The following is a 12,100-nucleotide window of genomic DNA, read 5'->3' on the forward strand; positions in this document are numbered from 1 at the left end:
GTGTGCGTGTGCGTGTGCGTGTGTGTGTGTGTGTGTAATTTCTGACAGATCATGAAGAGGAACCTGAATAACGTGAAGAGAATGACATCTCATCCCATCTATCAGTACTGTGAGTGTCTCTTATTTCACACACAAACACTGTGTAGGGTTTTGATGAAACTCCTGTTTGACTTCTTTGACATGTTTTCAGATATGACGGGTGCTCAGGACGGCAGTGTGAGGATGTTTGAGTGGAATCGTCCACAGCAGCTCATCTGTTTCAGACAGGCCGGCAACGCTCGAGTCACACGCCTCTATTTCAACTCACAGGGCAACAAGGTATTGAAGCAGTCATTACCAAAATCATTAAACCTCATAACCACGTGATAACCAAGCCATACACCATTGTTCAAAATTTTGGGTCAGTAAGTTTTTAAATAAATACTTTCAATTCAGCAAGGATGCATTAAAGTGCTCAAAACTGACAGTTGGGACATTATATTGTTAAAAATATTTATATTTCAAAAAAATAATGTTCGTTTGAACTTTTTATGAATCAAAGAATCCTGAAAAAAAATGATCACACTTTCTACAGAAATATGAAGTGTTTTTTTCCATTCATATTAATTTAAAAAATAAGATTTCTTGAGCACCAAATCAGTCTGTTAGATCCTGAAAGATCATGTGACACTGAAGACTGCTGAAAATACAGCTTTGTCATCACAGGAATAAATTGCATTTTAAAACACAAAAACATATTAAAATAGAAGTTGTTAATTATGCATTAAAAAGGCTTTTGACCTTTGGTAAGTTTTACTTATGTAGTGTATAATCATTTCCAGGCTCATTTTGTGTCTGTTCATGTGCTGTTGACTTCATAGAATAGAGCGAGTACGACAGCTGTCTGTGGTGTTATATAATAAGTCCAGTACAGTAGCACATCTGTTCAGAAAAGGTCATCCTGTTGTGTCTTCTGTCCTTTATATGAATCATTATGCAATATACAGCTGAAAATATTGTCTGTGCCTTTAAATATCTCCATTCTTGCTGTCTGTCTGCAGTGTGGTGTTGCAGATGGCGAAGGCTTTTTGAGCCTCTGGCAAGTCAATCAGACCTCCTCAAACCCCAAACCTTATTTGGTAAGACCTTTATCTTTGTACCGCACAGGCCTTCCCTTACTGACGGTCACAAACTGCCCTCATAGTGTGATTGAACAGTGTGATTGAAGTAGATATAATATCAAAGCATGTGGCATCTGCAAACAAATGATAAAAACTAACTTTACTATTAAATACATGTTTGATAATGCAGAGTCACTGTATAATATGAAACAATAAGCATCTCTGCATGTCTGTCTCAGAGCTGGCAGTGTCACAGTAAAAGCTGCGGTGATTTCGCCTTTATTACGTCCTCCAGTCTGATTGCCACAGCAGGACAGTCTAACGATGGCAGGTCAGTTAAATGATTTATTTTACTGTCATATAGAAACAGGTTTTATGGATTGATTTTAAGGAAATGTTTCCCTTTCTTCCACAGGAATGTTTGTTTATGGGACACTCTGATCTCTCCAAGTAACTCTATGATACACGGTGAGTCCACAGACTCTTAAGGGAAGATGTTTTTTTTTTTTTTTTTTTCCAATTATCCAAATAATGTAATAAGTGATTTAGTATTATTTCATTTTTTTATTATTTTATTTATTTTTTATTTAATTTGTGTTAGCTTATGATGTCATTTGTTTCTGTACAAAAGAAGTTTAGTTTTTCGTGAACATTTTCCACACTCTTTCGTTCATCTAAATACTGAATGGGTGTTCATGTGTGGGTAGTCATATGTTAATGTTCTCATGGTGGCGACAACATTATCATGAATATTTCTAAATGTGTTGTTTTAAAGCTTAGTTTTAATAAATGGTCTGGGTGGACTGAGGATGGAATATTTTAATACTATGTCTACATAGTACCACAGACATTTCCAAGAGCAAGAATGGGCCCATTTTCCATTAATATGTTTGTTGAAGATTACTTTTATTGCTAGTTATATACAATTATATGTACTGTCATTTAAGTTTTACAGGGTTCTTGTAGGTCCTTTAAAAGTCTTAAATTCAGTTTGATCAGGTTTAAGGTCATACAAGTCTTAAATATCATAAATGGTATATCAATAGTCTTATTTATTTTAAGAGCACTTAAATAAGTTGACTAAAAAATGGGAATCGTGATATGGCCTAATGTGATTATTAAACTTCAAAGGCAATTATTTAATTAAATGTGAGTGCTGCACGTTCAAAGTCAAAAAGCAGCACTGTTGCGTATTTATGGGCTTGCACATTCAGAGCAGTTTGTAATCAGTAAATACCATCCATTTATCCATAAGAGATTGTTTATGCTCTAACTTTGATGAATTATGACAATATTTACTTTGTTTTTTACGTTTGTTTGTTTTTCTTTAATGTTGTAGAATGTCATAAGAGTACAATATTTTATCACCCTCATTTTTTTTTTTTAATGAGCAGGTGGAAGTAGTAAAGCATAGATATTCAAAATAAGTTTTTTTTTTCTTTTTCGTTTTTTCTGGCTATTATTGGTGTTTTGGCTGCCCTATCACAATAAAGAAGGGAAAGACAAAGACCAGCTTTTAACACATTCAGTATTTAGATTTTACTGATATTGCACAATAATCTTTTTATTGATTTTTGTTGTTGTTGTTATTTTAAACATTATCGTATCAGCAAAATCAAATATCGATCGACCAGTAATTTGTGTGTTAATATATTAGTACATAAACCAATTTTTAAACATATTTAACTTGTTTAACCCTGTTTTGCAGTTGAATATGTAAAAGAATCCGAGATGCATGATTTATTTTGAGATTGAATGGGTTTGTTCTGTATGAATGTGATATTAATTTTAGAAAAAAGTTTTAAAAAGTCTTAAATTTGATCAAAAAAAGTCCTTTTATTCTGCTATCTTTCTATATCCAGCGTTCCAGTGCCATGAGAACGGCGCAACGGTTCTTCAATATGCTCCTAAACAGCAGCTAATCATCACGGGCGGCCGGAAGGGATTCGTCTGTATTTTTGACATCCGTCAGAGACAGCTGCTACACACATTCCAGGCACATGATTCAGCCATCAAAGCGTTGGCCATGGACTCCACTGAAGACTTCTTCGTCACCGGCTCAGCCGAAGGGAACATGAAGGTATATTCCCCTAAAATGACACACTTCATCTTAAACATCTCCTGTTGCTGTTATGTGGATATTTATGCTAAAAACATAAAAAGCAAAGTGACATATTAAAAAAAAATATTTATTTAAAAACATTGATAACTCCAAAAAAGAAATAATTAGACTGAATTTAAAGTATCGCCAAACGACAGAATTTTTATTTTTCTCACCAAGTCAGTGCTAAAAGCTCCTCCTTCACTAGCATGTGTGAAAACTGCAACTAGCAAACAATAAGTCCACCTTTTATCTTCAAGCAAATGACAAACTAGCAAGCGGTTCATTTTGTGATATTTTTTCTACTGCTCACTATCAATAGATTCTCTAAAATTGTTCTTAATTATTTGTTAAATGTGTGTAATTAATAATAATAATAATGTGATCACATTTTTAGGATAAAAAAAAGTATCAGCTTTTAAATGGGAGGAGAAATGCTTCTCATATCTTTTTGTTGTTGAAGGCTGTGTGTAAAATTAGACTTTCATCTGTCATTTGATAAAAAGACTGGGAAGATGTGTAAAAAATGACAACCTGAATGAAATTAGAATTGTTCTATTCAGCCTATGCCAATAGTGTTCATGCCTATACTAAAACATTTCAGTGTTTGTTTTTAAGGACATTTCTTTTTACCTATAGTATATGATAAACAATTTTGATAATGCGTTGGATCACCTCTTGCTTATAACGGTATCTAGAAGCATGGTGGTCTATTGCAGATATAATAGTAGTGTACATAATACACTTTAATGATAGCAATTGAGATGTATGCTGAATTGCTGAAAGGTTTCAAAATATTGAAAAACATACATTTAAAAAAATGTTTAAAATATTTTACTGTATTTGCAGTATGTAAGTCTGCTTGCTTTTGGAACTGACACAAGGCAGTTGACTTCTTCTAACCTGTCACTAACCTAACAGCATTCAATAATCTCAAATAGGTAAAAATGTGTTAGTCCATCAACCTGGCTATATATCTACAGTATAACTAATATATAGTGATGCTCCGAAATTTTCGACAATCAATAATATTCAACCAAAAAAATGAATTATGGGTTTAAGCCATAACAGTGGTGATATTTAATTAGCGCTTCTCATATGGTGTGTTTTTACTGTGTTAGTAGCTGCGTTTCCATTCACCTATTGTTATGCGCATTTTGGAATATCGCATAAAAAAAAAACACTGGATGGAAACGCCAAGATGCGCATAAATTCTAAAAATGCACATAAAAAAATCATGCGCACATTTGAGTAGGTTAAACTTTTTAACCGATAAGAAAAAATGCGCATAAACTACGATGGGAACACATTTACAGAATAAATTCCTCCATGCAAATCAAAAAAGCCATGTGACTTTGCGCTATGAGACGGGATAACTTGACAAGCAGCGGACCGATCTCGTTCACAGCATCTATATGTTGTTATGGTCATTCTGAAATGCCTGAGCAAAGTCTGTCATCAAAGTATTTCGACTGCGTTCCCATACAGCAGCATCCACCTCCGAAAGCATTGACAGCATTTATTGTTACGTCTGCTCGCTCTGAGGTGCAAGTAGTTTATATCATATATTGAAAATTATTATATTCAGTGGCTTCTCCTATATTCTTAGTGATATTTAGTGCCACAGTTTACCAGGAAATGACGATTTTGTTCTCTTTGACTCGTTGGATGGAAACGGTGCTTTATTCGCATATGTTTTATGCGATATTACAGTTTTGCGCATAAGTTTAATTCGAATCTTTGGATGGAAACATAGCTAGTGTCTGATCTGAGTACACATCGTGAATAAGCTATTAAATGTTTGTTATTAGATATTTCAGTAACAAATTAATACAGTACATCATTAGAAAGTTCATATAAAAACCATACAGCAACTGTCATTTAAATTTTTCTGTACATTCCAGTTTTTTATTTGAATGTTGCTTAAATGCATTGAATTGATTTATAAAATTTTATTTTCGGTTTTGTTTTTTAAACTTCTGGTGTTAAGGTAAAAAATAAATTTTTGCGCATCATTTTTAATAACTGCATTCCTGTTCTGGTTCAGGTCTGGAAGTTGGCGGGTCACGGTCTCATGCACTCCTTTAGCACCGAGCACGCTAAACAGTCCATATTCCGAAACATCGGCGCCGGCGTGATGCAAATCGAAACCTGCCCAGGCAACCGGATCTTCACCTGCGGAGCCGACGGGACCCTGAAAATGAGGGTCCTTCCCGACCGCTACAACATTCCAGCCAGTATATTCCAGATCCTCTAACACCGGAGCGGCCGTAGAAGACTAATGCTTTTATCGGCACCTCCACGTTTCCTTAGCTGTGAATTGTAACAAATATCTCGCACTGCAGAATATCTTTACCACCCCGCCCCACAAAAGACGTTGGAAAACACGCATGAGGTCCCTCAATTCTAACAATCGACTACTGTAATTTCTGGAGACGAATTCAGATAATGTGTTGGTAGGAAAGCCGTATGCATGAGCTGTTTGAATCATCGCACTCCATTCCCAGGTTATTGGTCGTGCTCTGTAAAAGTGCTCAAAGCTCCATTTTTAAGTGTGTATGTGTGTGTGTGTGTGTGTCTTCATTCTGTGCCCATTTTAGCATCTAAATACCAGCACTGTGCTTCTGATATCAGTGTAAGTCCAGTTGTTGGATTATGTTTTTACTGTACATTTTCTCCTTGGCTGCTAATGTATTTGCAGAGTGTAAAAATGGCAGAGTACCCTGGCAGCCCGGCGGTTGCGCCGTGGCCCCAGAGACACACCCCCTCCCTTCCACACGCACACGCTGCCGACACGCTTGTTTCCGTAGCAGCCAAACAGCTAAACATTCCACGCAAGGCGATGATGCTTGCTCCTGGAAATGGCGTGTTTGACCTTTTCATCTCTCAAGCCCTGAAATTCTCACTTTGAATAGAAAACGGTTTGGTTTTGCACAAAATATTTGTTCGTTTGTTTGCTCGTTTTAGTTTCGTTTGTTCTTTTACAAGTTCTTATTTATATTTAATTTTAGGAATGCAAGGTATGTTTTAGATGTCTGGGACAAAGTGCAACACTGAATAGGTTTGTGTTTTATTTATTTATATATTTATTTTTTTCATGTTTTATCTATTCTAAATATTTGCACTCAGATCTGGGGAAACAATAACACTCTTACGTTACAAGTAATAAAAGCTCTATTAGAGGAAACTGTTATTTACAAATGAATATCTGGCTTTGTGTGGCCGAGTAGTAAAAAGTGGAAATAGTTTTAAATGAATAAATATATAGTCTGCGTGTGTGAAAATGCAAACCTCCAAAACACTGGTTGATATTTCTGAAGGAACAGGTAGTTCTGTCATGGTCAAAGTTTTATCTTTGTAAGTTGAATAAATTCTTTTTATTTGAATTAAGTCATTTCACTTTTACTGTTTCAACTCCACATCTTTATATTAAAATGTTTCAGGGTTTATTTCAGGATTACCAAGCATTTGTAGCTACATAAACATGCATGCAATATAAATAAAACAACATTTGGCAAATATATTTTGTGTCTTATACATACTAGCAGTCTAACACAATATCTATAACATGGTCAACAAAAAAAATCAAAGTTCACCTTAAATTAATGCACATACATAATCTTATTGTGTAGGGTTTTTGAGTGACGTTATCTTGAAAAGTCTTAATGAATTGATGCTGTGAAATAAAATAGCAATGACAGCAATGGTTATGTATACGAAGTTACTAAATTCTTGTAATGCACATAGAAATTCCATTTATTATTTACACGCATTTGGCCTTTTGGCAAGAGGAGAAGGAATTTCTGTGTAAAATTGGTAAAACCATCTTTATGTAAAGTATATTTATAACAATGGTTTTATGAACAGTTTGCACAAAAATTTGCTCTGCTTGTGCTGCATGAATTAATAAATATTCATTTAAAATGCATGTTAGCTGAAAAACTAAAATGCGACAAATTAAAAATCATACCAAAAAAATAAAATATGGTAACCCCAAATTGCATTTGGACACTCAATTCAGATTTAAAAATGCATTACATTAGATAAAAATTTTCAAATCAAGCGCATGTATTTTAAGGAAAGAAAGGGCAAACTCACTTTTCAAACGAAACATTTTACAAAACATGTTTGTAAGGCTTTGAATGATAAACTGAAATCCTGCGCTCTACTCAAACTTGTATCTACAAAATTTTATTAGAACTGATTTATTCAATTGACCCTTCTCAGGCTTTAAACATTGCTAGTAAAATTTTGTAACTGCGCGCGTTTGAGTAGTGTGCAGGATTTATTTATTTATTTTCTTTTTTCCAAGCTTAGTTTGAATTAGACGCTATTCCCCGGTTTCACAGACGAGGCTTAAGCCTATCCCAGACTAAAATGCATGTCTGGGCTGTTTTTCCTGAAAGGAAATGTTTTGTCTCAGGATGCACACGAGTAATGTTATTTTCTAAGGCAGGTTTATAAAAGATGCTTAAATGTCCTAATTGAACTGTGGCCTAATCCTGGCTTAACCTAAACCCTGTCTGTGAAACAAGGCCTGTATTTTCTATTTAGGCTTTAAATGATTAAAATGTATCAACTTGGATAGAACTGATTTCATACAAAAAAAAATAAAAATAAATAAATCAGTTGAATAAAAGCTGTTTGTTTTCCGATGACACTTGGCTTTATATTTTATCTAACACAATGAGATTTGAGGGTGGCAGAAGTGTCCAAATATTTGATGCGAATATCACTAGTTAGACAATTTAGTTCTTGATCTATCATCCACTTGAGAAAATAAAATATATGGGTACACATATGGGTAGCAACTGAAGCATTGGTTATTTGCTTATAAATATACATGAACATGACAAAACAAAACACAAAGTATTGCAATTATGTCATTGATTTTTGATTATTCATCTGAGTGGAACTGGACTTGGTATGACTTGACGTAGCTGCTGTCCCATATGTAGAGATGTTTGTCTCTGGGATTGTATGAGATCATGGACAGAACCCCTCCAGGTGCCCTCAGATCTAAACTGACACTAACAGGCTTCTCTTTCAGGAGGTCAAAGGCGTACGTCACTTTTGTGTCTTTAGTATCCGTGACGTAGAGGATCCCGCAGGCGATAAATGCATTACCGACCTTGGTCCTGGGATAGGTGGCGTTGATGTATGTGGTGACGGAGAATGTTTTCTCATCCAGTCGTGCCACCATTATGTTGTCGTCAGTGTCGGAGGCAAATATGATCCACATACCGTTCTCATCCACTGCCAATTTGAAATAGGTCTTTGAGTTCTCAAGGAGGTAGGACTTATTGTGATAGAAAGCATTTTCAATGGTCAGCATGTGTAAGATCTTCGTCTGGAGGTCAAACCTGGGAATATTGGAGAATTGACAGCATGTGTTAAGAACATTGTGTATTCTTACAGATTATTTTAGGGCTTTTTGATGTTGTTCTAAAGCTGTTATACTTTCATTCTTCCTTGGAACACTAATAGTGAGGTTTTGTTCAAAGTGTTGATTTTTAATGGGGACCGTTGCATCTTAACATGCCATGTTTGAATTGAATCGCTAATGAGTTTGAGAACTATGGCAGAGGGGAAGATTCCTTATGAATGACTGTCAGCCATTGTGTGTCAAAGAGACATGTCTTAAAATTCAGCCAAAAGTTCATTGGTTGCTCACACGTGAATTGTACAACTACATTTTTAGGCTTAACTATCACTAAGAAAAGTAGTAGGCCATTTTTTATTTTTTTTGTAGTTTATGTTAATAAATAGTTTGAGTTAGTAAATACATTTGCATTACAATTTAAACAGGAATTACATCGTTTGGTTACACTATATTTTACACTTAGGAAAAGAGGCACAAAGCTGTCACTAGGCTGGTTTTCTCAGGTAAAAAATTTAAAAGGTGCATTTTTGTACCTTCTTTACCCCTAGATAGATACATATTAGTGCTTCAAAAAGTACATACCAGTATCACATATATACCTTTTGAAAGGATACCGCCCCAGTGACCATTTTGCACCAATTTAATTTTATTAAATTTTTTTTAATAGGGTGCTCTTGTTGCAGTGTAATTATACAATTAAGTACTGAGCAATATTAATTAACGTACTTACTATAGGGTTAGAGTTAGGATTAGGGTTTGGTTTAGGCTTAGTTGCATGCAATTATGCATAATTCACTGTTATTACTGTAATAAGTACATGTAATATATAACAAAGACACTAAAATTGTTACCTAAACTGTTAAAAGTCTGTCCATTTATTTCACTGTTACATTGAACTTCGGTACATTTCAAACATGTATTAAATAAATTGTTTAAATTCTATTATATTTAAATTCTAAATAAATTATATTTGAAAGGGGATGTATTTATTTATTTATTAAAATGAAAATTGGTTCCTTCATTTTATTAAGTGGCACTCTTATTCCTCCATATGTTTGGAGTGATGTAATGACAGAATTTTCATTTTTGGCTCAATTAAATTACGTATAATCATGATATTTATCAAGGAGATCTGCCCATGCTATCTTCAGACATACTTAGCAATATTGGAAGTTCCCGCGATGTGGTAGAATATGGAGTCGTTATGTACAGCGTGGCCGCAACCTTGGAAAAATTTCCGGACATCAATGGATTCACTGCTGCTGTTCTGGAATGCCGCGATACTGTTGTATTCCTTTATGATACGTCCTAATAAATTTGTGAACATGAAATAGGGAAAATCTCAAAAGCAATGTTCCAGGTTCAATACAAGGTGCTCTATTACAGCATTTAGTGCACAATGTCAAATACTACAGATTAAACATTTTGATTACAGTTAATACTTTCAAATGAAAGTAGAGTTTAAATGCAGAGTTTATATGCTGTATTGATGAGTGTTTGTTCTCTCTTCAGTACCTGAGAAATGTTCTGCTACCCAGATATTCTCATTGTCATGAGCAGCAGTGTCCATCATCCACGCTCCAAACGTGCTGCTCATTTTCATCAGATGTCTTGGGTTCTGCACTGACTTTCATTGATGAGTGTTTGTTCTCTCTTCAGTACCTGAGAAATGTTCTGCTACCCAGATCTTCTCATTGTCATGAGCAGCAGTGTCCATCATCCACGCTCCAAACGTGCTGCTCATTTTCATCAGATGTCTTGGGTTCTGCACTGACTTTATGACACAGTCTGCCAAACACAATCACACTGTCAGTGGTGAAGTTTAATAAAGGCTGTAGTTCAATGTAGAACAACTAATACATTGCTCTAGTTGGTACCGTTTATCTTCCGTGATGCCATTTTCTGGCTGATGGTGTCATCATTTGGGACTGAATTAAGGTGACCTAAAGATAAACATAGAGATTACATATATAATATGTGTCTTATGGGGAAAATCAAACCCAAAATCAAAAGAGAGAGAGAAAAAAATACTTATATAGCATAAAGAACATTAGAAATGTGATTACTGAAAATGATAAAATATTAAAACATTAAAATATTTTGTAAATTGTAACAAAAATGATGTAAGTTATTGTAACTAATGCAACATGTCTGTACATTAAGTGTTTTATAATTCTCATTATCATCAATGGAAGAAAGAAGATAGTTTTGTTTGTTTTATGATTATGAGGTAATTTTGAAATATTTATATGCACAATTTATCATTTTAGCCATTTTTAACTTACCCACAGACTCCTTCCCCATGTGGAGATGTGCTCTGTGGCTCCTGTGTCTTGGTGGCCCCTGAGGCCCGGGGGGCACTGGAAGGCCAGGTGGACCAGGGAGGCCAGGGGGCCCCATCGGACCAGGTGGACCTGCGAATTAAATCAGAGGAAATATGACCCTTTAGCTGTGACTATATTCCAACATCCACATATACCTTCTTGCTTAAAAATTGCCTATTAACTTTTTTTCCCCAATAAAAACAGAACTCGTCTTTACCCTCTACGATGACATAATTTGAAGGTTCGCCCTGTTCTCCGGGGGGTCCTGGGAGTCCAGGATATCCTTGCTCTCCTCTATCACCAGGCTCACCCTTCTCACCTGGAGGACCTGCACACACGTACAAAGAAGCAAAAAATCATTCATTCACGGTTCCATGCAGCACAGTTCTCAAATCATTCAGTGCCGGTTATTATGTTATTATAGTCATGTAATAAATGTTACAGTTTCAGTGCCTTGCGAAAGTATTCATACCCCTTCATTTTTTTCACGTTTTGTTATGTTGCTGCCTTATGTTAAACTGCTTTAAATTACTTTTTTTCCACATCAATCTACACTCCATACACCATAATGGTAAAGCAAAAAAACTGTTTTTAACATATTTCCAAATTTATTAAAAATAAAGAACTTTAATGATTCCATTGCATACGTATTCATACCTTATATGGGACCGTTGCAATTTAGCTCAGGAGCATTCATATTGCTTGTAGATGTTACTACACTTTGAGTGATGGTAAGCTGTGGAAAATTAAATTGAATGGGCATGATTTGGAAAGGCACACACGTCTTAATAAAAGGTCTAACAGCTGATAATGCATATCAGAGCAAAAACCAAGCCCTGAGGTAAAAACTGCCTGTAGAGCTCAGAAACAGGATTGCGTCAAGCCACACATCTGGGGAAAAGTTCAGAAAAAAATTCTGCTGCATTGAAGGTTCACAGAAGCATGTAGTCTCTGTTACCCTTAATGGAAGAAGTTTGAAACAACCAGGACTCTTCCTAGAGCTGGCCTCCTGGCCAAACTGAGCAATTGATGGAGAAGGGCTTTGGTTAGCATGGTGACCAAGAACCTGATGGTCACTCTAGTTGAGCTCCATGATCATATGTGGAGATAGGAGAAATCTACCGAAGGATAAACATTACTGCAACACTCCATCGATTTGGACTTTATGGCGGTGTGGCAAGACTCAATCCTC

General features: G+C 35.4%; 2 protein-coding genes across 2 annotated transcripts in view; one reads left to right on the plus strand and one right to left on the minus strand.

Moving 5' to 3' along the window:
- LOC107704254 (dmX-like protein 2) overlaps positions 1–6,456 on the plus strand; it is an 82,434-nt gene extending 75,978 nt beyond the window's left edge. Inside the window, exons 40-46 of the mRNA XM_016507137.1 lie at positions 49–109; positions 191–318; positions 1,041–1,118; positions 1,340–1,431; positions 1,516–1,568; positions 2,963–3,180; positions 5,249–6,456. Coding sequence (XP_016362623.1) covers positions 49–109; positions 191–318; positions 1,041–1,118; positions 1,340–1,431; positions 1,516–1,568; positions 2,963–3,180; positions 5,249–5,458 — 840 coding nt within the window. The 3' untranslated portion in view covers positions 5,459–6,456. The remainder of the gene's footprint in view (positions 1–48; positions 110–190; positions 319–1,040; positions 1,119–1,339; positions 1,432–1,515; positions 1,569–2,962; positions 3,181–5,248) is intronic.
- Positions 6,457–7,200: 744 nt separating this feature from the next.
- LOC107704260 (gliomedin-like) overlaps positions 7,201–12,100 on the minus strand; it is a 10,268-nt gene continuing 5,368 nt past the window's right edge. The window contains exons 5-10 of the mRNA XM_016507142.1: positions 11,126–11,236; positions 10,870–10,998; positions 10,462–10,527; positions 10,247–10,372; positions 9,742–9,892; positions 7,201–8,564 (exon numbers count right to left, since the gene is read on the minus strand). Of these exons, the coding sequence (XP_016362628.1) occupies positions 8,099–8,564; positions 9,742–9,892; positions 10,247–10,372; positions 10,462–10,527; positions 10,870–10,998; positions 11,126–11,236 (1,049 nt within the window). The 3' untranslated portion in view covers positions 7,201–8,098. The remainder of the gene's footprint in view (positions 8,565–9,741; positions 9,893–10,246; positions 10,373–10,461; positions 10,528–10,869; positions 10,999–11,125; positions 11,237–12,100) is intronic.

The sequence above is a fragment of the Sinocyclocheilus anshuiensis genome, unplaced genomic scaffold, assembly GCF_001515605.1.
Source record: "Sinocyclocheilus anshuiensis isolate Anshui unplaced genomic scaffold, SAMN03320099.WGS_v1.1 scaffold863, whole genome shotgun sequence".
Taxonomy (NCBI): Eukaryota; Metazoa; Chordata; class Actinopteri; order Cypriniformes; family Cyprinidae; genus Sinocyclocheilus; species Sinocyclocheilus anshuiensis.